The sequence below is a fragment of the Spinacia oleracea genome, chromosome 4 (assembly GCF_020520425.1).
Source record: "Spinacia oleracea cultivar Varoflay chromosome 4, BTI_SOV_V1, whole genome shotgun sequence".
Lineage (NCBI taxonomy): Eukaryota > Viridiplantae > Streptophyta > Magnoliopsida > Caryophyllales > Amaranthaceae > Spinacia > Spinacia oleracea.
In genome coordinates, this window is record NC_079490.1 from 148,631,235 (window position 1) to 148,655,699 (window position 24,465).

Consider the following 24,465-nt stretch of genomic DNA (forward strand, 5'->3'; position numbering starts at 1 on the left):
TACGCTAAGGCAACCCCCTTTCTCCTTATTTATATGTTATTTGTATGGAGAGGTTGACTTGGAAGCCGGTTAGGGCCCGTCGAAGTGGGACGGATATTTCCAACCTCGCATTTGCTGATGATCTTATTCTTTTCGGGGAAACTACTATTGATCAGGCCAGGATATAATATAGCAGAATGTTTGAACCAATTCCGCAAAGTATCTGGGAGGAAAGTTAGTTGCGCCAAATCACGTGTATTCTTCTCGAATAATAAAATTGCAGAAGTTAAGAATGGAATTTGTAATGCCCTTAATATTACTGAAACTAATGATCTAGGGACTTACCTTGGTGTCCCTACCATCGATAGAGATTCGTCGAAGAAGGAATACTAGTTTTTGGTCGACCATATTAAGTAAGTTAGTTGGCTGGAAGTCGAGAATGATTTCGATGGCGGGACGTGCCACCTTAGTCTAGTCTTGTCTTTCTTCGATGCCCTACTAAGCTATGCAGAAAACCAAGCTACTTCGGTCCACTTGTGATGAAATTGATCGGATTTCGCGTAGGTTCCTGTGGGGTGGTTCAGAAGAGAAGGAGAAGATTCACTTGGTTTCGTGGAATACAATTATGAATCCTAAGATGTTGGAGGGTCTGGGAATTAGGTCCACGAGGCAAGATAATTATTCGGCTTTTCTTGCGAAACTTGGGTGGCGTGTCCTAGCTGAAACAGAAGCCTTGTGGTCCCGTGTGTTATGAAGCAAGTACTGTGAAGGTAGGTGCGACATTGAGAGGTTTAAGGCTAGACAAGATGTATCGAATGCGTGGCGTGGTATCATAGAAAACATAGATGTGTTGAAACGGGGAATGAGCAGAGCAGTGGGTAATGGGGAGGATACTTTGTTTTGGAGACACTCGTGGGCTACCAATGTTCCTCTCATTGAACGGGTGATCCTTCCCCCTCCCTCTGAGATCCTAAACATGCCAGTTAAGGATATGTGGGATAGTAATTCAGGTTGCAAGACTGATATTTTTGCTGATTATTTGTCTACTGATTTGTTACAAATTATTGAATCATTTGAACTTCAAGATGACCCTGAAGCTATTGACCGTGTTTATTGGAATGGAGAGGCGTCGGGAGATTCAGTATTAATTCTTCTTTGCAGTTGATCCGTATGGATGAGGAGGAAGAACAACCGTGTCCATGGAAGAAGTTATGGAGACTCAAAATTCCGCAGCGTATCCGTTTCTTTATGTGGTTAGTGGTTCGTAATCGCCTTATGATAAATACTAACAAAGGAATTAGGGGTTTAATTCAAGATGCAGGTTATATGGTTTGTGGTGCTCTTGAGGAAGACATGGAACACATTATGCGAAGGTGTCCTTCTTCTGTCACAGTATGGAGAAAATTTTCCTTGGGTTACTGATAGTGAGCTACTGGATAAGCTATTTAATGACTGGTTGATGAGCAATCTGAACGAACAGAATCAGGCTTGGGCGGATGACTGGTATATTGTGTTTGCTAACACTCTATGGTGGCTCTAGAAATGGAGGTGTATGAAATGTTTCAGCTCACCTGTTGACATTCCAGTGGACCAAATTACCTTCATAATGGGACAGGTTGGGAGAATTAAGCAAGCAATGATGAAGGTAGACTTGATGCTTGGCAAACGTAAGAGACAGAAGGAGGAAATCTTCGTACGTTGGATTCCTCCTCTGGTAGGGTGGGTTCGACTCAATACGAGTGTAGCTTCTAAAAGAAACCCGGGAAGGGCAGGATGCGGAGGGGTGATTCGTGGGCATGAAGGAGAAATATTTGATATGTTTGCCTCGAATTGTGGCACTTGTTCCAGTACTCGAGCTGAATTGTGGGGTGTACTGCGGGGCTTAGCTATGGCCTGGAATGCTGGCTTCTATAAGGTCTAACTCATAGTTGATTCGGAGGTGGTCGTCAAGCTATTGGTGGACATGAACATCCCAAATACAACTGCTTTTCATATTATCCGAAAATGTAAGAGCGTGATTAAAAGACAAGGTTGGGAGGTGACAATACACCATTGTTATCGTGAAGCCAAACGGGTTGCAGATTTGCTTGCTAATTATGGATTCAATATGGAGCAACGTCTTTTACTATTTGAGGCGTCCCGGTGGATCTTCTGGCTGTTTTATTGGAGGACTTGGGCGGAATGACGATTGCTAGACGAGTGCCTACTCCGACAGCTTGAAGTGCTCGAGTAGTATTCTGTGTCCGTTAGTTTGTGTTTTGTTTTTTTAGTTTAGCATTTCTTTTCTGTTCTTGTACTGCTTTATAGGGCTTTTGTTTCCTCCTTTACACCAAAAAAATACATACTACAGATCAATAATCCCCAAGACTTTATGACTCAGAGTTTATTTCCAATGGTAAGTTTCAATTTTCTGCTGCTCTTAAGGCTCTAAAACCGAATATTTGTGTGGAACACATTATTGATTTTGGTTGGATATGGAAAGTTTGCACCTTGTCTAAAATTAGAGTCTTTATTGGCTGGCTTTTATTGACAGATTACCACACAAAGTTTGTTAAAGTTGAGACATATCACTCAATCAAATGCTTGTGACTGTTGTGCTAATACTCCTAAGAATACCCTCCATATTCTCAAGGATTTCCCTCAAGCAAAAGAGGTTTGGAGTCTTCTCAATGTTTCAGATGCTTTTTATTCTAACCCTCTTTTAGAATGGGTCTCCTCTAATCTCACCCATAAATCGACCCCTCAAACTGTTAGTATCTCCCTTCCTCTTTCTCTTTATGGAAAATCTGGCTACAAAGAAATGAGAGAGTGTTCCGTCATCACTTTACCTTACATGATAGATCTTGAATCCCAAGTTTTAGCTTGGGAGTTCTTCTCCTCAAAGAAACCTCTCTAACAGGGCCAATTCTCAAGCCGCCACTGCCCATTCTGGTTGGTCTCCTCCTCCTCAAAACTGGTGGAAATTAAATTCTGATACTTCATAAAAATGGGGGAAATTGTTGGCCTGACAAGTGTTGTTAGGGACCATCAAGACACTTGAAAATTCGATTTTGGTGTGAAATGCACGTTGCAATCAAGCCCTCATGGGCGAGCTTAAACCATACTTGTGGGGCTACAATTACCGGAGGAAAAGAGCTGGTCACATACAATTGTGTGCTTGGACTCCCAACAAGCAATGAACACTATTTTAAATGTTGTAGGTGTTAAAGACGATAACTATTTGATTGTCAAACAATGCAGGGAATTCGTGGAGAGAGTTGGTGGGCTTAAGTTGGAGTTTGGAGGGCGTGTTGGAAACAAAGTAAATGGATAGATGTGCAAGATATTGTAGGACTGTTGATTTTGTAGCAAATGTTGTTAATGTGTGGGATACTTCCCCGGATTATTTGTCAGATGTAACATAGGAGGATAAACCTCCTTAAACTCTTTCTTCGCTGTTGTTTTTAGTAATATTATGTTCCTTGCTTCCATAAAAAAAATTACTACTAGAGACTAAGTGATGTAACTGTCTAATTATATTGTGTTTTATTCTTTACTGCTAATTTATGTGATTTATAAGCTTAATTCAGCATGTAAGTGTTTTTTTTTAAAAAATAAAAAATAAACACTATTTCGACAAAAATCTAATGGGATGATTATGTTGTTGAACAAACGAAAGGACACTTACACAAGATTAAGTGGACCATGCAATATGTTTTATTAATGGAAAACGAAAATGAGACAGAAAAGAAAGAAATGGGGACCAAACCAACCAAGGTTTAATCCTGTTGTATGTTTATGCTTCCATGTGCTAATCGTACTATGGTTTAATTTAATTAGGCATAATTAGTAAGTCAGATGAAACATCAAAGAAACATCATAATTCACAATTGGCCTTTTGATAATGGAGGCTAGCCATTTTTATAACCTAAATAGGACTATATTTTTAAGTTGGCTCTTTTCTCCACATGAAACATTTAATTTGCCAATCATGCAATAGTACGCTTACTTCTTTAGGAAAAGTAAACATATCGACCCGTCATTTAAAACTTGGAGTTTTGCTTGATCTAGTGATTTTGATTGAAGGTCTGTGTATGATAAATCACATGATCGAATAAAATCATGCTCTCTTCACGTCCATATTCAGTAGAATAAGTTAAATTTAGTCTAAATAACTAGTATAAGACCTGTGCAATGCATAATTATTACTAAAATAATTTATTATTTCTATAGTAACTAAATAAAGATTTGTGATATTAGGAATATGTGAAAATAAAAAGAATATACAGAAAAGTATAAATTCAAAGTGTGTAAAATAAATATTCAAATAAACTAAATTTACATATTACGGAGAGTAATATAGCAAATATATCGCATATCTTCGAAATTTTTTACATAGCACGTCATAACTCAATGTCACGTCTGTTAATTTACGACCAGAAAAACAAGTACGAGGCCAATCTTTGTGTGTTTAAGTATTTTCACAAAAACCATTTAACATAGTATCTGGCTTGGCCGTTTTATCAAGATAAAACTATGTCCCTGATTTTAGTTCCCATTTTTTACGGAAGTCTACAACCGACTCCCAGTGGCACTCAACAAGAGCAACCGTCATTTGTTTTATGGGAGAATTATGAACCCATCACCATTTTTCTACTTTAAAAAACCCATCTAGATGAGCTGTATATGTACACAAGCACTCTCTAAGAATCCTATCAGAATGCAAAACATCATAAAAGAATGATATAACATATAAATATACATTATGTACAATTCGCCCTTCCTCGAAGAAGGGCTGGCTAGGGATGTACAAGTAAACATGAAGTTTAAACGGCGATCAAAAACCACTTCACTATATATGAGGAGGGAATACCAGAACTCCACAGACTTGTGCATCTCGTTCTGAGCGACTCCGGCCAGCCGTGTGTCATAGGCCTTTCGGTTCCAGCTTGTCCGGAATCTGAGTTGGTCAGCAACTGTTTTCATGATACAACCAACATAAGCAACAGTTCCTGTTGCTGAATATTAAACTTTCCCCTCCTTTACACAACTGGAGTTTACTTCCAAAGGGGATGATGAGCTTTTAGAGGCATGCTTTCTAGTCCTCCTTGATGGAGAGGAGAAGGAGAAGGGTTCTTTCTGAGAAATTTCAGTTTTCGGTTCAGTTGAACAAGACACATCTTTTGAGCTTGAAATTTCCTTACCTTGTTTGCAGGGACTTTTTGTCCTCTTGATTCTTAAATGTGGTTTATGATGAGAATTCAAACTTAACCAGGAACCCTTCGTGTGGCCTTTCGCTTTCCCTGGCCCTTCCAGACCCAACCTAGGAGTTCTTCCTTTTCTCTGAGTCTGAGTCTGAGTCTGAGTCTGTTCAGAAGCTCCAGACGCAAGTGATTTCAAAAGCTGAGCGTGGGTAGCTGTAACTGTGCCCAATGCAGCATCTACCTGCTCCTGATTCAACAAGCAAAGTATAATAAATACAACTGCAGGCTAAAGAGATTTTTGGACACTCATGGTTAAGGGTACCCTAGACCAGGATAAGGTTAGATATGTTAAGGCAAACTAAGAATACGAAGCAAGGCGCAACCAACCTCCAGCATGGAAAAATAATATGTCGTTGTGCTTTATCTAAATAAGCTTATTTAAAGTTTATGCTATTACAGCCTTACAGGACGTTAGAAAAGAGTCATCATATTTTCTAAACTTGTTTTTTTGCTGAACAGAACATATTTTTGCTGAAAATAACTTATTTGTGTGTTGAATTGTTTGAAAAAAAAAACTTAATTTTGGTGAAATAAGTCAAAATAAGTTGAAACAAATAGACCCTAAAAGGGTGTATTTTTTTGTCTTACCCACTTCCACATTATGTTACGGCAACTATATTTTTCCATCTTGTCCCTTTTCCTCACAATATTTCCACCTTTCCACTCACTCCCTCCTGCTTTATCCACCTTTTTCTTATATCTATCCACCATTTTACTACCTCTCTCTCTCACTTTTCCACTTTTTCTTACACTCACTTATTTCTCCTAGAAACAAGAGTTCACAGTAAGTGGGTACATCATAAAAAAACGGAGGGAGTACTATGCTTGGGTCACCTGAAATAACCCCCTTCCGAATGAATCAATGAGCTACCGTAAAGGGGTTGCGAAGTTATTCAGTAAAATCCCTATATACCAAGAGTTGGGATGCCGTGGGCAGAAAAGTATCTGCAATTAACTCCATAATCGAGGGGGAAAGCAGGTTGCTCAAATAAGCCCTGTGACAGACCCTACAAAATTGACACCTAACTAAAACAGAAGAAATGAACGACACACCAATGACAAAGATGTTTTTTTTCAGGTAAGAAGTAAAAATATCACCTTATGAAAGCCGTCGACAACTTCTACAGCGTCTGATTCCTTTTCTCCATCAGAATCCGCCATTTCTTCATACTCGAACTCTACATCCTCCCATTCTTCATCAGAATCACTCAATTCTTCCTGTTCCATTATTACTTCTAAAAGAGGATGAATACCAACATCATCATCAATATTTAAGCCGTCATTACTATCAAGCTTATGCAACACTGCAACAGACTTTTCAGGATTAGGTATATCCGTATGCCTCTTAGCAACAAGATCTGCAGGCTGAAGCTCAGCATATTGAGAAAATTCACTGCACATGCCACCTCTCTCTTTCACACTCTCAAAAACTCTTGATCCACTAACTGATGGACTTGATGGATTTATTTCAGCCCCTTCTTGACTTGAAACTTTTCTCCTTTTAGATGCAGAGCTCAGGTGGATATTCAAGTCCAAATCACTGGGACTGATTGGTCTAGCAGCAGCAGCCATTTGAGCTGCAGTTGCACCAGCATCATAAACAATATCTTCCACGAATTGATCCCTAGAGAGTTCCAGATCAGTATTCAGTACAGAGGCATCCAAACCAGTATCTAAGGAGTTGGAACGGAATTCCTTTGCTCTTTGTAACAGGGGGTGAAAATCTAGACTGGAAGATGGTGGGGCAGTTTCTTTTGGGCTCGAAGATTTTAAGCCAGCATCGGGAACAGAAGTGCAAGGATTTTGAAGTAGAGTAGGTGGAAAGAAACTAAAAGTAGGAATCCTCATAGGACTGTTAACAGGGTAGCATGGTAAATGCCCCTCTTCAATGGTTCGAAACAGTAAAGGGTGCATTTGAGGATCCAAGTTTGCGCCTCTTTCTTTAGTAAGACATCCATTCTTCAAGAGTTCATCCTTCTGTGAAGTCACGCTTACAGAACTGGGATTTGATATCATAGATTTGTCTTGCATATGTTTTACTAAATCTGCAGAGCAGTTAAAAGCATTAGGATCACGAAATGCCTTATCAACCCCAGCATCAACAGCACCAACCTCACCTGAGCTTCCAAGCTGGGAACTTCTGAGCGAAGCCTGAGATATAACACGGACTGCTGGAGGAAGTTTCACATGGGGCAACTCTGGTGCTAATTTTACTAAATTGGAAATGCTAGGCTTTCCAGCCCTCTGGGACCGAAACACTGATTGATCAAACGTTTCTGAAATTGGTATAGGCGGAGGAAAGCTAGAAGTCATGTGAGGATGCACAGATTTGCAATGTAGATGGGAATCTTCTGAAGCAGCTGAGACCTTGTTGGCATGAACTTTGCCAGATTGAGATGCTTCGTTCCGTTGATTATCTATCCCGTTCTGGACATTATAGGACCCAGCAAATGGTACATCTCCGACAAGACATCCAGACTTAAGGCTTGAAGCTGATATTTTGGAAGGAACCACTACAGTGGGAGTGGGTCTCCAGTCGGCCAAAAAAGCTTCATGAACATATGCTTCATTTTCTATGCAGTCCTCCCCACTTTCATTCTGACAACCAGAAAATCCATCATGTTAACGACATGTTTATACAAAAAATACAAACCAAACACGCACACTGCACCAAACTATTTAAACAAATCCCAGCAAAAAAACAATATTTCACTGGAAAAGATTACTCCACAAGAATCAAGTCCATGCAGTCCTCTCCACTTTCGTTTTGGGAACAAGAAACCTCATCATGTTAATGACAGTTTTGTACAAAGAAAATCCAAGCCAACTATTGCACACTGCCCCAAACTGTTTAATCATCAAAATTCCAACAACCGGACTTCGGAAACCAATATTTTACAAGAAAAATTACTTAATAAGAATCAACTGAATGGAATCCAAGCTTAAAGTCAAAATCTTCTAAACCAGAAAACAAAAGAACGTGCATCAGGAGCAGTTATTCAATACATTAGCTGCAAGGCCTGCAACAATTATATTACGAACCTCTTTCTGTGTACTGACATGAGATATTCATACATGAGCAATTTAAAAGAAATCTGAAAATGACTTCCATAATTGATGGTGAAACGTGAAATTAAGAGCTGACATCACCTTTTGCCACAATCTCATTCATTAAGCGGTTAAATATGTCTCAAAGAAAGTGCAATGTGCATAGGGTGCTACTGTGCTTTCTCTCTCACCCAATCTCCCTAGAAGTATGTAAACCTACTTCTGCATATATTTGCGCATGTATCTAGAGCAAGTACAATGGTGATATGAAAGGTACCTCCTTTTCAAATCCAGTCTGAAAGTAATCCACAGCTGCAGCTTTGCTTCTTCTCCTGTTTGACTCATATACTCTATGTTTCTCTTTCTTAGCTGAATCAGCTTTGTATGATTTCTGGGTTCCAATAGCAATGCGCCACTGCCGAGGGAGCAGATTTGGATCCCTATAGGGAACCATAGTTCTCCAAACTGATATCCAGTCAAGTTTGAATGCTTTTAGTCCCTAGTTTATTTTAAAGTGCAAGCAATAGAATGCAACACCCAGTAATCAATCGAAAATCATTATTCAGTGGGTAATTGAAATACACGAAGTGAAATCCAAGAAAATAAAATTACCTCCTGAATACGAGCTTTCTCCTCATCTGTGAGTGGAGATGTTTTCATCTTTCTTACATTCTGAAAGAAGCCAAGCCATTCAAAAAAAACCAAAAAAAAAACATCAGTCTTTTTCAAATAAGTAGAATTTTGCAACTGAAATAACTAAGTTCTAGGTGGACGAAGAGGAACACCAGGACGCTGGCATTTTCTTAGATACAAATACCGCCTTATTTCTTCCTAAAAAAAATATAAGAGAAAAAAATAGGCCAAATTACGACCACCAGATATCTCAAAACGATTTAATTAGGAAACATATTTATGAGAGAGAGTCTACTAGAAGCCAGGAGAATTAGTTGACTCCACTGAACAGGGAAGGAACTTGCTTTGCTCTAATGAAATACACCAATCCCAGTGAACCGGAAAAAATTCCAAAGAACTCTTCCCAGTTTCTCGGCACTAGAAGCTGTTTCAGAAGGTAGCTCAGTAACTAAAGCTTATAACAACCCTTGAGAAAATATCCTAAAAAGAACATCATTTAGTTATCACAGAAATAATTTGTGATACATGTCATGTAAACGCCTCCTGTACAACTTATCCTTTCAAATGACATTAGTCCAGCACGCTAGCCAACGAAAGAATGGTGAAGCATAAAAACCAAGTGTCTAGAAAAAAAATATATAAATGAATCCATGTAAACCAGACTTTGTATGTCACCTCAATTAACCCATCTCAAATACTCTGTATTCGACACTATCAAGTTTCAAAATACGTATGAACACTTAGTTTTCAAGCAAAACCAAGAAAAATTCTAAAGTTCCAGATCAAACATCTTCGCATGTAGCCGAATTTGACACTTTTAGTGAAGTACATGCAGCATAGAGTAATACATGTTCCAATACCATTACAATCCCACACTTTGAAGTTTGAATCTTTATCTTCATACTCAAGTAGTTTAAGGTTAAAATTAAATGAGCCACATTCTTAAGATTCTATCGCCAAATCCGTTCAACTAAATCCCATATCTATTAACTACCACAACTTAAGATTCCATAACTTGCATAAGTGATACATCATACATGTACTCTTTACACTGAATACATTAGGCTAAAACCCGTATCTACCCACAGATCACTTTATGTGAGAGATTTGGTTAGCGAGAAATCCCCACAAACCCCCTCCTTTCTTAAAGGGAACATTTTCAAATACCACATTTTCTAAACCCAAACTACCCTCTTCCTAAGTCTAATACACCTCGACCCAACCAAGTAATTATAAACCTTCCCAAGCCACAGCAAAAATTCCTGATGTCTACAGTCTACAACAATGTCCTCAACATACACATAACAACCAAACAAAGATAGCAACTGTGGATGGGGTAAAACGAAAACATTACCTCATAAGTATGAGGAGACAGATATTGCAAAACAATACCGATGCGATCTTAAGTTATTGACATAACCACTATTTAATGTTGCGACTGATAGGATGTTTTAATATAGTGTTCACTGTTCAGTAGCTATCCCGTAATGGTTAAAATTATCACACATCTTATATTTTGGTTAAATTTTATGGCATTTAACACAGTATTTGATGTCATAAGTTGCTATGAAGTGACATTAAATATTGCATTGGTTGGTGAAAATAAGAAATGTCTTATATTTTGGATCAAAAGAAATTGGCTAGGAAAGGTACTTGCATTTTCCTTATCTTTTGGATTAACAAAGCAATACTTGCATGTTCCTTTAATTTCTTCAAAAAGTCAAACCACTTTGAAAAGTACAATCAAGTTATACTAAAGCAAAGAAAAGCGTAATAGTTTAACAATTCATCAAACGAAATAGGAAAAGTGCAATCAAGTTATGCTAAAACCCATATCTACCCACTCACTAAAAGCACATAGTTTAACAAGTCATCAAACCAAAGGTGAAAGAAAGGAATCAGATAGGAATTAGAAGTCTTTCTTGAACGCAAAAATGATCCATTTGGAATTTTCGTTGGAGGAAACAAATAGGAATCAGAAGTCTTTCTTGAATGCCTCTTCATTGAACAATTATGATACATTTTTTGTCTTTGTTGTCCAAATTTCAGAGTGCTACTTCTATAGACTCAATGCCATAAGAAATTAGGTTAGCGGAAAGTCCCATTAAAATAGAACCACCATTAAGATATCCTAGATAACGAAGGGCATAAAACCAAGACAATTCCACCTATCCGTCCATTCAAAATAGGTCAACAGTCATTAAATTAATCACCTCCAGTTTTCCTCAACCCAAATTACAGGAAAGTCCGTATTTGTTAAATAAACCAGTACAGTGGCAACCTTAAATACAATCTCAAACAGAGAGGACACTAAAAGCACAAAGTTTAACAATTCATCAAACAAAAGGTGAAAGAAAGGCCCATTATCAATGAATAAGATCTTTGTAAAACCAGACAACACAAGGACCTAAGAATAGTCAAACCCCATTCGTACAAGTCTATATTACTGACACCTAAGTTCTTTGATGCTTAAATAACACATCAGATACCTACATATCACAAGTGATACTTCCTCCGTTCTAAAAAGTTGCAACACTTCCCTTTTAAGAAGTTTCAAATCAGTTGCAACATTACATTGTTCGGGTAATCGATTCTCTCTATTTCTCTCCTCATCACACGGATCCCCATTATTGCCACTATATCTCTCTCCTCATCATGTGCGCTCCTAAAATCGTGTGCCTCATGTTTAATAATTTAGGAATGGAGGAAATTCGAAGTTATTAATTTTTAATCCTATATTGGTTGCACCAAACGAAAATAACTTTAGCGCCAAAAAAGATCTTACATAAATGAACGTGAACAAAGGCATTTCGACCTATCCTCACCACTATACAAGAAGAAGAAGAACATATGAAGTTATAAACTGGAGATGGGAAGCATACATCCTGCATTGAAAAACTCCAGAATGAACACCTTTTTAGCATCACTAAGGCAACAAATGCAACCCTGTGTGGAGGCAAACTAATCCTCTGTAGTACACATTTTGAAGAAACCCATAATCTTTCTTAAAGTTGAAAAAGAAGGAAACAAATCCATTTTCAGCTTTTAATAACAATACCTTTACTCTTCAAAAAATGATAAAGGATAAACGGGGTACCTTCCATAAATCCAGCTAAGGAAACATAGCTCCACACATCCTCAACCTAGCCACTCCAACCAACTCATTAACTACTGGAGCTATTTATAGGATCTGCTGAGGGTTATCCCAAAAAACCACACTAAAAAAGGGGGGACAGAATAGCCAATATCCAAAATTAATCATCCTACACACTTGTAATCAAACCAACAGAACACAGTCTAACCATCCCTCAGGCCCTCGCCTAAAAAGATGAATATTTTAGTGAACAAGTACTCCCTCTGTACATTAAAAGATTGTAAAATTTTCCATTTTAGTTTGTCCCGAAAGGATTACCCATTTCCTTTCATTCGTTTGGTCCGGTCAATAAAATACTAGTACTTATTCCGTTCCTTAAATATTGTATCATGATTGACTTGATGCTCTCCAATACATGACTTTGGCTCTTAATAACTAGAATTATGTATAAGTAAAAATTATAGTTATGTATAAGTAAAAATTATAAAAAGTTGATGCTTAGAAAATATACCGATACAAATCTAACAAGATCCCACATGACTACAACTTTTCTTATGTATGAATCACAAAAGATAACCAAAAGTCTAGTTTGAATAGTGTAAAAACCAAATGGTGCGATATTAAGGGAACGGGGGAAGTATAAAGGTTGAATGTATGAATCTTTCGCTTCTTTTCTATAACGTCCTCTTTCCTTTTCTTTCTCGTCTAAATAAAGAATAGAGCCCCACTATTTTTCAACTTTTTTAGTCTACTTACACTCAACAATGCCCCATCAAACTACAATCTTTTAATCTATGTGCCCAAACAAAATGGACAATCCTTTGCGGGAAGGAGGGAACACACTAGAGCTTGAGTTCACACATCTCCAAAAACACAGTTACAAATCATAAAACCGAGTTTGAGGTTGTTTCTTATGACCTCCAAAAGTCCAAAACTCCAATCTGTCCAAGAGATGTTTGTCACTATATCCATCAATAATATCTGAACTGTGTGGACATTTTAGATATAAATTCTTCATACTTTCCTCTTTCTTTTTCTCCCTGTCTACTCTGTTTCTTCATTGTTGCTCAACATTTCACACTCATATCCATTTTTGCTTGTGTTGACATAGATTTTTGTTGTCCTAATATCATAGATCTCACGCCAAGACTTTACCATATCTATATAAAATCAGCTGCCCTGATCTCTTCCTTGCAAAACAGTCTCAGTCCATGCCAGTACTTGATAGAAGACGAACCGTATCAATTACAAGTCTAGATAAATAGGAACCCTAAGGTGCAAATTCCATAAGGAGTGGTCATCTCTTCTACTCACAAAGCCTCCTCCACAAAAACAAAGGTCACTGATGTTAGTCACCAACACCATAACAAAGCTTGGTCTCCTGCTATTATCCACCACAAATTTTCCCTGAATGAGGGCGCTAAGTTTTACTTAAAGTGTCCTTGGGAAACCAGTAACCCCACTCATTCCAATTTATCGACACTAGAAACTAGACAGCAGTGTAAGATTCTTGACCAATAATTCGTACCTATAATAACAATCGAGTCAAAGGTTTTGAGAAATCCATAGCATCTCGACTCTAGACCCTCTACACTAGGACACCTACAGCAAGAGGCATTAACCTTAGAATCTTAGATGCAGATCCTGGTCTACCAACTACAGGATGCATTACATCCTCCTGTAAAAAACCGTTCCTAGGTAGACCGTTTCCTACCTCATAATCATCTCGAATCACAGTTAATCTACCACGTTAATTTTTTCCTCATCTTGGCATAAGAACATAATGAAAAACAAGTAGCGGTATGCCCCTTGTGTCACGGTCCAAATGTTTTGGGCACCGGATCGTGCAGCGCGCTCCTACCTATTTGGGCAGTAGGGGGGCAAGCCTTGTGCGGAACGAATTCAAAGGGGCTCGTGAAGCACGAGCGGAGAAGGGGCGCTCTTGTCTATTGGCGACAAGAATTGGACGCGAGCGCCGATCGGGCACTTGTGCGCACAACAATCACAAGTGGGGTCAACGACGCGAGGAGACTTTGTTGGGGCAAGAAAGCTTTAAAACAAGCGACAACGCAATATCTATAAAGGCTTACAACAACGCTAGTGATTAAGCAAAGACAACTTCTGGAGAGAGGTATTGGTTCATACCCCTCATAAAGGTTTATTTTGAATTAGCTATAAACTGTCGGTGAACACTGGAATGACAGTAACATAATAATCTTATCTAAAGCCTAGAAACTTAAAAGAAAAGTCCTAGAAAGTTTAGATAAGACAAATACAAGAAAATATAAGAAAAGTACAAGGAAGGTTGGATTTTAACACCTTGACTCATCAAGGTTCAAATTCATCTTAGGATATGGCAAGTTGCAAATGTTGAACAAAGAAATACAAACTGCATGGGAAAGAGATGGAAAAGACACAAGTGAATGCACCAAACACCAGATGTTAAGAGAAACAAAAGGAGGGGGGGGGGGGGGGGAGGGGTGGGGGACTTGACTTCAACGACATAGAAGAGAAAGGGAATCAGGAAAATCAAGCAATAAATCCCAAGGCATCCAACATAAGGATTCGTATTTTAATTTCAATAATCGCTTCTAGATTTTTTTTTGTAACATGAACCTCATATCTTAACTTATAATTAACTAGTTTGTCTAAGGCCTGAATGACAAAGGGGATCAATCATACGGATTATAAGTTCATTAACAAGTTAAATTGTCAATATATATTGAATGTCATTTAAAATTCAAGTATGCGTCAAAACATAGTATTGATTGCTTAAACATTTAAAGCAGGCACAGACTGAGCAGCTCCAAATAAATTCTCAGATCCTGCAGGAGGTACCTTTGTATGCCTCACACCTAGGGATTTCTCAAGCGTGTTTAGTTAACAATAGATAGAGTTGAGAACGTTCGCTGGAGTAAAACTAGCACATATATATGCATACAAGGGGTGGAAGAAACTGAAAATATTAAAGGAAAAACAATGATAAATACTTTGATAGACATCTCTATCAAAGCAAGATGCCAACATCATTGCTGGGCAGCTATCAAATAATTTAGATGAATACCACGAACTTTATCCCATTGACAAAAATGAATGAATACCTTTATTGGATTATCAGGTGCCTTAGCGGAACAGCGGTTTTTTGCTCTTACAAAAATCTGGGACATACAATAGGATGCCATTAAGGACACATAGATTCTAGAAAAAATCAACTTAAAAGAATCAAAATTCATGCATATATTTGACATATAAAATAGAAAAGATAGCAAGAACGTAAGCTGATCATAGCATATACTTCCTCTGGGTTTTTTTATTTATTTTTATACTTGCACTATTTGGATTTTACACTATTCACACACTCTCCTTTTGACCATTCTTTGTAATATACCCGTGAAAAAATATAGTCATGTGGTATCTTGTTTTTTTTTTTTTTTTTTTTTTTTTTTTGACAAGTAAGAGAGGATTTTATATATTAATCAACCAACTATTACAAACTAAGCCCAACTAAAGGGAGACAAACCTTCTAGGAAGGACTCCCTCCACTTTAGCAGGTGTGGTATCTTGTTAGATTCCTCTTGATATACACATTCAAAATATCTCATTTATATATTTTTTTACTAAAAGATAATTGAGCGTTAATGGTGGAAGTTGTACCACAAGCGTGAAAATCCAAATGGCGCAATAATAAAAATAAAAAAAGGGAAGAAATATACATTTTCATGAAAAAAGATTCCAGTCAAGTAAGAAGTCGGAAAGTACATCGAAAGAGTCTTCTAAAAAGCTAACATAATTTATAATTGAACCACAGTCATGGTGTACATCATTCATAGAAAACTCCAGAAAAGCAGAACAGAACACCACAAATTTACACAGAAGAGACACAGTAAAGAACTCCATTCCTAAAAACTCAAGACTAAAAGCATAACAACTTAATTATAACATTACATACAGAACTATAGATCCAATTAATTTTTAATTAACATATATGGCTCAAACTTCGAAGTACAAAATATAAATTGCCTAAGGTTGCAGATCATGAATGCAGTACAGTGATGAATAACAGCTATACTACCAAGTTAAAAGAACAGGCAATGTACAGTATACCGCACCAGCCCCACTCCCCTCCAACCAAAATTGTTATAACAAACCATGGCAACCAGTTCACTTCAGCTTAAGTGTAAATGCAAATTAAAACATAATGGAGTGCCGGAGAAATATAAACATTGGGTGAGAGGACGATGACATCCAAAGAATATCCAGCTCCGAGTTCAAAAAAAAAATTATTTCAAAAAATTAAACACGAAAACCAAAAAATTCAAATGGCAGCCATCTTTGCCTTCACGAAGATGACAGTCTACATCAAGGAAAGTATCAAAAGAATAGGAGAGAAAAATGTACTTTACAGGGAAGGAAGTAGATGATAGAAGGGAGTAAGGAAAACATGGTTGTCTCATAAGTATACAGTCTTACGTTTTCCATCCTTCCAACCAACTTCAATATGGACAGCAAAGTTGCTATAATTTATTTTGATGTGCTCTTGAGACAAGTGACAAATAGTATAGACAGGATGATGAAAAATTGGCCAAATCTGATGGTTACCAATCAAGTACTTCAACATTCAATGGAAATTTACGCATATCAATTTTTAAAGTCAAAACTGCTGAAAATATGTGACAAAAACAAGGACTTAAGGCACCCAATGACCAAAAGCATCAGTACAACACATTCAGATAAGCCATATGCGATAACGAATAATTGAATACCACAAAAAATTGGACACAAATTTTTAAAACACGATATGATGATATGATTACATGGGAAACTTGGATAAATGAAAGTATAGAACAGTAATAACTAATACTCCTTTACACAACCAACACAAATAACTGAATCCTGTAAAATTCACATCTAAACTGCAGAGCAAATCAGGCACACCAATATACTTCCTTTGTTCTTTTTTAGTTACAACTGTATGACTTTTGAGCTATTCACGATTCCACATACTCTCTTTTGACCATATTTGGTGATTTATATGTAAGGTAAAACATAGCAACTCGGGACTGCGACGGACCGGAAGAGCTTGAAAAGAATTAAGAGAAGAAACATGAAGATTAGGGGGGGGGGGGTGGGGGGGAGGAATGAAGCATAATTGATTATTATCCGTAAAATACAGCAAAAATAGAAGAATGTTACAAGCATTCGAGAGGCTCGTTCTCTCCCAAAACTGAAAAATAACTAATAGGAAACTCTCATTAATATTCACATGCTTTCTCTTTTACTAATCTCCTCTATTCATATAGCTTCTCCTATAGACAACTATCTATCTTCGTCAAGCTACTAATAACTGAATAATAATAACGCTACTACCTAAAGTCCCCCTCCCTCTTCTATCGATGCTAAGAGATTTAGCTGTTTACTTGTTTAGCATTACCGGCTCCCTGAATTTGCACTTTCTCATGAAGGTTGATAGTAATTGGCTCTCGGTCCTTGGCATTGCCAACAATAATCCTTGCTATGAATCAACAGAGCTCAGAAAATATTAAGAGAAGAAATTAATTCGCCCATGATGTTTAGAAGCCTAGAAAGTGTCTTGTTAGATTCAACTCATGTACATTTTACAAACATAACTTTTTTATATAATTTATACTTACATATAATAATTATATGAATGGTCAAAGTTGTGAGTTGGCAAGCGTGAAAGTCAAAGATGCAAATACTAGAAAACGGAGGAAGTAGTACAATAGCACAAGATGTAGAACACAAGCTCCAGCAATAGATCAATATAAGAAATTGTTAATAACAAGTTAACAAGTTCTTACCTGATGCTCTGATTTGCAAGGCAAAAAACGCTGTTGAATAGATTTCCAATCATTATTATATTCCATTATTCCCGATGCAAGCAACCTAGATTTACGAATCCCAGACCAGGGGAAGAAAGCCGCATATTAAGCACCTTGTATATACAATCAAGTACAATGTCACAATGTTCCGTTGATCTCAATGCTACTTATTCAGCATACATTGAGCAGAAATCATGACAAATGAAGATAGTCAAAATAACAACAGGTAAATTATCACCATGACACCACGTCCTCAAAACATACAAATTTTGCCAACTGTAGATGACAAGATAATTATAAAATAACCAAACAACCCAAAGACACCAAAAATTTCAAGACAAGTTAACTAAACAGCAAAAAGAAAGAGACTTACACATCTTCAGCATCCGTGAAAAGCACCCGATTAGCAACAGCAGAGGTAGGTGGCTTGTGAGGAAATAATGCTGGATTAAACAACGAATAAAAGGGGTGTGCCAGTTTTGTAATTTGTTGGGGGACCAAAGCGACGGATTGTTTCTTGGTACTTTCAACAAGGGTAGCAGCCAATGTCTTTTTAGCCACATTCTTATTTGGTGATAAATCATTGGTATTTAATGATCGATCGACTCCTTTAGAAATATTATGATCCACTTCAGGCGAAGAACGAATAGGAAGGGGGAAAAGAGGCTGTTTTTCTAAATATATATTAGTAGTTTCCAAACAGCGCCTTTGATGCTCTCGTACAGCTGGAAAAGGAAGAGATAACAAAAGAAAAGACAAATTATATTCAATCAAGAATCAGATAAGCTATTTGGTTTATTTAAACCCGAAACTTACCATTAGAAACATCATCAATATATCTTCCAACTAACTTCAATGGTGCAACATCCAAAACTGATAGCACAGAACCACCTACAACCGGATACCATCGACAGTCCTGAACAAGGCAACCAAGGTCTCTTCATTGCAGTTTCAACATTCTATCACAAATCAAGGATACGTTATTTGGACTGCTACTAGATAAGAAAAAGTGTACCTGACCATCATTAGGTGATACACCAGAGTCCTCTTTATTTTCAACCGAAACAGACGGGAAAGTGCACGAGGGAAGAAAACAAGAAGTGGAGTAAGGTCCATTTCTCCAGGCTAGTACTAGATCACGTTTGTGAAGCAGTTCCGCCAGTAGGCCCTTAGTTTGAGATGCAATATGCTGCCGGGACGGTTCAAGGACAGAAAGTGAATATACTTGGACAAGGAGCTGTACATGTTCATATATTAAGTAATGCAGTTGACCTATCTGATGAGGCTGGAATCCATTCACTAAAAAACCTTGATCACGCTGGGGGAACTGCGAATTAGTCTCAAATGCATGATATCTAGAGCCAAGACAGGGAACAGGTGTAGTGGGAATAACAGGCAATAGCGGACGCAATGGCATCTTTCCCTGCTGCGCTACCTTCTTTTTATTTTGGGCATTGGCCTTTTTCTGTCCCTTTCGCCTAGTCTCAGAACGCCGACTAGCTCTTTCAAACCTCTCATCCGTATAAGGCGTCAAAACACAATCATCAATGTCACTCTCAAGCGCTTCTTCAATTTCAATCTCAAAATCTGCATCATTATCTTCGTCGTCATCATCACCATTACCCTCCATATTCCCTTGATCCCCATTCCCTCCATTCAAAACTGCTGCAAGAAACTTCTTATACTCTTCTTCCTCGTCAACATTTTGAATATCTTCTTCATCGTCAGTTTCTTGTAGAAATGTCTCCAACTCATCAAGCGTAAAACTGGCGAGAGAATACCGAGCTCTAGTCCGTTTACAAATAGCTTCCTCATCATCCAAATCAATTACAGGTTTGTTCCTAAAGCTAACCATTCTCATCTCGGCCTCTAAAACATCCTCAACAGCATCAGTTCCACTATTCAACTCATTCTCCTTATCTGGAACCTTATCGTTTTCCAGACCCAAAACTAAAACCGAACCCCTCTTACAAAAATCACTACTTTCCCCCTCATGAGCAACATCAGCCATCCCCTTGCGTGACCCATGAGTATCAGCAGAAACTACATTCCCAACATGACTATTAACAACATCAGTATCCAACCCTTCCACTTCTAAGCTCAAGCTCGATGAACCCTCTCCCGAAAGACTCTCCTTCAGAAATGGATTAAAATCAACATCCTCGTCTTCAGACTCGCCCTCTAGTGTAAGTTCTTCCATTACAAGGCTACTACCACTAACCATACAGTAATTTTATCATCAGTTTCAGGCCCGTCCCTGAGGGAGGGCAGGAGGGGAGCCCGTCCTGGGCTCAAGGAGAATGAACAGTGAATGTCAGAAAAATCGAACCATATCAGAACGGATTATACGAATATCAAGTAAATTATAATACAAAACAACACCAAACAGAATATATTTAACAATTTGAAACCCATCAGAATATATTTAACAATTTAGAAAATTACATTTTTGAATCAATAAAAGTACAAATAAAATCAGAAGAAAATCGATTTACCGAGAATAGCAACAGCAGAGAAGGAGAGGTGGTTGGCAGAGGCACCGGCGACTAGAGATATAACTACAAGTAAAGATGCTGCTTTTGTAGGGTGTTAAGAGAAGGTGGATGTGGATGCGGTTGCGGGAGGAGGAGGAAGGAGATGCGACGTATTTTTTGGGTAGGAGGGAGACACTGAATTCTTTTTCTTTGACGGGGGAGACGCTAAATTCTAACTCAAAGCCGATGTTCATAAGGATTAATGAGGAATGTTAGGATTAACATGATTTGGATATCCGATTCAAATTACACTAATTTTTACAATCTCACTCGGATGGACTTGCTATTGTCAGTTTGAATCGGGATATGTTAGGTATTTTTACAACGTTTAAATATGACATAGACTAACAATGTTCACGTCACGTGATCCAAAAAATACGCCGCACATATAGTAACTCTTACAGTCTTACGTTGATATAGTTGTATTTATATGTGATATGATTATTCTACTAGTCATATACTCCCTCCGTCTCTTTTTGTTCTTTACGTTTCTTTTTTGGGTGTTCCAAAATGTTCTTTACATTTCCTTTTATATTATAAATAAATGATTTAATATTCTACGGAGTATTAAAAATTTTGTACAATTATTATTTTAACCAATTAAATTCATTTGGTCATTTAATGTCTCACACTTTTCCATTATGACATTAAATTTTTCTCATTTTCCCAATATAAGAATTTTGATAAGAGTGAAAACATTATAAATAAGCGTAATTTTCCTCGTTTTCATAAAACCTTAGAAAAATCTCAATGCACATTAATTAATCGTTAAAACGCGTGCAAAATACCAAACGTAAAAAACAAAAAGAGACGGAGGGAGTAGTAAATTTTAACAATATAGTTATTAATATATGTGACATACTTACAGCAAAAACCATATAGTAACTCTTAAATTGATTTAGTTGTATTTATATGTAATATAATTACTCTAATAGTCATATAGTAATAACTTTTTGATGTAATTTTGATAAGAATTCAATTACTTAATTATGTATACACAAAAATATTGACTGTTTTATACATATACTCCTTCCGTCCCTTAATACTCGTACCGTTTTCCTTTTCGGATCGTCCTTTAATAGTTGCACCGTTCTATAAATGGAAATTTTTATATTAAATTAGTTACTTGTGCAACAAGTGGGGTGGACCCACAACAAGATATGGTTATTATGATCACAAAAAGCAGTCCATGTTTTATGTTAAAATCAAGACAAAGACTCCAAGAAGTACCAGAAGAGAAGCTGTGGAGCAAGGATCTGGTGAAAGCCTCATTTAGCTGGAATGATATCAAGGAAATTCCATGTGGTATTGGGATTCCAGAATCATTTTTTGTGCACATGAGAGCCCCTCACAGTTGTTGATTTATTTGAAACTCAAATTCAGAAGTTACCAGAGAGTTTTTCTGATTTGGAAACTCTGAAGGTGGTCTTACTTTCACATTGTAGGGAGCTAACTTATGTTCCTTCACTAGCGAAGCTTTCAAAACTGATGGTAATGGATCTTGTAGGAGCTGAAATCTTGAAGAAGCGCCAAGGGAGTTAGAAAGTCTAAATCGTCTGGAGAAGGTAACCTATTGCCCTTGGGATATATCTGAAAGCTGTTACAATCTTCACCATCATTGAGTTGCTACAGATTTTGGCTTCATGACCCAACATTGTGGAAAACAATCAAATGTATACATGCTGCTGAACTTGATATTTGGCAGTATGAGAAGGAAGTGTGTATTAAAGGGGTAGAATTTGTAGAGGATGAGACCAGTCCTTTGCTTCCTAGTTCCTAGTACAATTCAAATGCTTGGAATTTATAAATGTAATATGGAGGGAGTTGTCTATAAAAAGAATGCAGAGGGTTGAAATATATACAGAGTGATCTTGCATCTCTACAACTCTTTCGTTCCAAAACGACTTTAGTATAACATGCAATTACATAAACCATCTGCTATTATTTTTGGTTTCATTTGTTAAACCAGCAAGAATCTAGCTTAACAACCAAACTAAATTAAAAGACTCAGCACAAAAGTAGAATACATGATATCTCCTGCACAAATTACTCCTAAAACCAAGATTTTAGTAACAACCACAAATGAACTGGTGTTGAATTACTCCATATGACTTTTTACTACTGGCATCTTAACAAACTGTGTTTATCTGTGTTCTGGGGCTGAGGGTCAGCCCCTCGACTTTGAGTAGGAAATGTAGTAAAATTCAGAGAAAATGGCGGTGAAGAAGGTGAAAGCAGCTCCTGCTGCGAAGACTCCTTTCCTTAGAGTCTCACATGATGGTGGGTTTTCTCCAATGAAGGCCCTGTATTTTGTGTGGTATGCATTCCTTGCAGAGGCCGCCAATAAACATACCTCAGCAACAATGAAAGTTAGCCTGAAATGGAAAATTGACAAGATAGATTGTAAAGATTCTGGTAATTTGAGGAGAAAGTTTTTGGTAAAAGTAAAACTTATAAAAGCTGTGATGATAAAAGTAATACTCCACTAGTTGATGATGAAAAGAATTACCAGCAGAAGATGAAAAGAGTGACGGCGCAAGCCCTTGATCCACCAGGTTTTAGACCCTTTCCACAGCATAAGCAACGACTAGCAGCCATAATAATTATTTGGCTAAACAAAAGACAGAAAAATGCTCCTAGCCCATATCCTGTTGCTACATTGTCTGAATCATACCGGCAATACTTGTAGTTCACGTCCCGGTCTGAAATTACTTGAGCCTGTCAGTTAACAAATCAATCACTTGAATCATCTTCTTAATAACTTTATAGTATAATACTGTACGTATTCATGAAGAAAATTCTTAATCTTTCAAAGATCAGTGCTCTGTCTCGAAATAATGTACTCCATACTACGCAGCATTAGCAAGTAGTTGGTGGTTTCCCAAGTTGGTTAACTGTGAGACTTCTTTGTTTACTTTTCTTATTTTGTATGCAAAGTAATGTACAAGTAATTTAGCTTTTTTTCTCTCTTATTGCTTTTTGAGAAAAGTTTGATGCTTTTGGTTCAAATGTTTTACTTATAAAGATTGTTAATATATTCTGAGACTGAATTATTCCGAATTTCATCACCAAAGCACGGAAAAAGTAGGAAAGATCTAAAAAAAAAAAACCAAATTTGAAGATCTTCAGGATGTGTGAGCTAAATCTATTACAGAAGGAACATAAATGAAGTGGATGGCAGTATAGTTAGGAAAGGTCAAGATGTATGTAGTTGATTTTTGAGGGAAAATTGGCACCGTGCACAAGGTAGAACTTGAAACCCTCGAAACTCAGCAGATCATAAGCTCAATAGCACTGATTAGAAACTGGTAGATTATGAAACAAATTAAGTCTAAAAGTTGTGTTTTTCTCTGCTTTTGTAACAAAATTACAGAAAAGGATCTGTACATACAAAATCTACTAGATCCAGCAGATATAAAATCAAAACAATTCTAGTAAAACGTATCAAATGAAATATGAAGAATCAATATTGACCAAACCATCGTAATAAAAAGTAAGTTTGTTCTTGTACAAAAAAAAGGGGACAGGAGCATAAATGGGGACTAAAATTGAGTAATCAGATAAACTTACAGTGGTCCGTCTTCGCTCAGCATTGATAGCAAGCCCGAAAGCGACGATATCAAGGATCAAAACCAAGATTATAACAATCTTTGAAGCCATAATTGGAAGTTTACTGCTTCCAAATTCCAATACGCTTTTCAGATATGTATTTTCTCCTCCTGTCTGTATCTGAACTCAAAATACAGAAATAGGAGATAAATATGACTGTATAACAATTGATTAAATACTGGAGATGGCATCTGCTTGAGTATTTTATAAATGCTTAGAGAGTAAAAATGTTTTGACGCTTTCATTCATGCTTAAGTTTTGCTGGCACTGATGCACATGCTTGATTTGCCTTCATTATTGAAGTCAACGATAAATTATCTTTAACAAAGAGTAAGATCAAATAACTTTTTCAAGTATAAGATTTTGTTGACTTAGTTATCTGGTTTTTCTAAGTGATCTACTTTATAATTCAGTGTTGTTTAACATATCAAGTAAATTGGATTCTACAGCAACAGTAGTCTGGAAGCACTTCCAAGTGACGAAAT

The 24,465-nt window shown here is 37.2% G+C and overlaps 2 protein-coding genes across 5 annotated transcripts; both read right to left on the minus strand.

Moving 5' to 3' along the window:
* Window positions 1-4,676: 4,676 nt before the first annotated feature.
* On the minus strand, window positions 4,677-20,607 carry LOC110804064 (uncharacterized). Of its 4 annotated transcripts, XM_022009631.2 has the most exons (11): window positions 20,333-20,601; window positions 18,853-20,122; window positions 18,654-18,753; window positions 18,211-18,562; window positions 17,817-17,901; window positions 15,099-15,155; window positions 8,883-8,942; window positions 8,548-8,769; window positions 7,340-7,820; window positions 6,321-7,267; window positions 4,677-5,409 (listed from the first exon to the last, which is right to left on the minus strand). In XM_022009631.2, the coding sequence occupies exons 2-11, from the start codon at window positions 20,059-20,061 to the stop codon at window positions 4,984-4,986; spliced, it is 3,939 nt and encodes a 1,312-aa protein (XP_021865323.2). In that variant the 5' UTR covers window positions 20,062-20,122; window positions 20,333-20,601; the 3' UTR covers window positions 4,677-4,983. The 4 variants fall into 4 exon arrangements, with proteins under 4 accessions (XP_021865323.2, XP_021865321.2, XP_021865320.2 ...); XM_022009629.2 differs by having other exon boundaries at window positions 4,677-5,403; window positions 6,321-7,820; window positions 20,333-20,607; XM_022009628.2 differs by having other exon boundaries at window positions 6,321-7,820; window positions 20,333-20,603.
* A 1,652-nt stretch (window positions 20,608-22,259) lies between these two features.
* Window positions 22,260-24,326, minus strand: LOC110804068 (uncharacterized). The gene is made up of 3 exons (XM_022009635.2): window positions 23,942-24,326; window positions 22,881-23,089; window positions 22,260-22,746 (listed from the first exon to the last, which is right to left on the minus strand). The coding sequence occupies exons 1-3, from the start codon at window positions 24,029-24,031 to the stop codon at window positions 22,539-22,541; spliced, it is 507 nt and encodes a 168-aa protein (XP_021865327.1). The 5' UTR covers window positions 24,032-24,326; the 3' UTR covers window positions 22,260-22,538.
* Window positions 24,327-24,465: the final 139 nt, after the last annotated feature.

Bases quoted from the DNA above. Each gene is read 5' to 3' on its own strand.
- LOC110804068 (XM_022009635.2), bottom strand. From the start codon at position 24,031: ATGGCTTCAAAGATTGTTATAATCTTGGTTTTGATCCTTGATATCGTC. The intron at 23,090-23,941 runs GTAAGTTTATCT...GTTAACTGACAG, and splicing joins CTGAGCGAAGACGGACCACT to GCTCAAGTAATTTCAGACCG. The intron at 22,747-22,880 runs GTAATTCTTTTC...TTTCCATTTCAG, and splicing joins ACTCTTTTCATCTTCTGCTG to GCTAACTTTCATTGTTGCTG.
- LOC110804064 (XM_022009628.2), bottom strand. From the start codon at position 20,061: ATGGTTAGTGGTAGTAGCCTTGTAATGGAAGAACTTACACTAGAGGGC. The intron at 18,563-18,653 runs GTAAGTTTCGGG...TTCCTTTTCCAG, and splicing joins TATTGATGATGTTTCTAATG to CTGTACGAGAGCATCAAAGG. The intron at 8,770-8,882 runs GTAATTTTATTT...AAAATAAACTAG, and splicing joins AGAAAGCTCGTATTCAGGAG to GGACTAAAAGCATTCAAACT.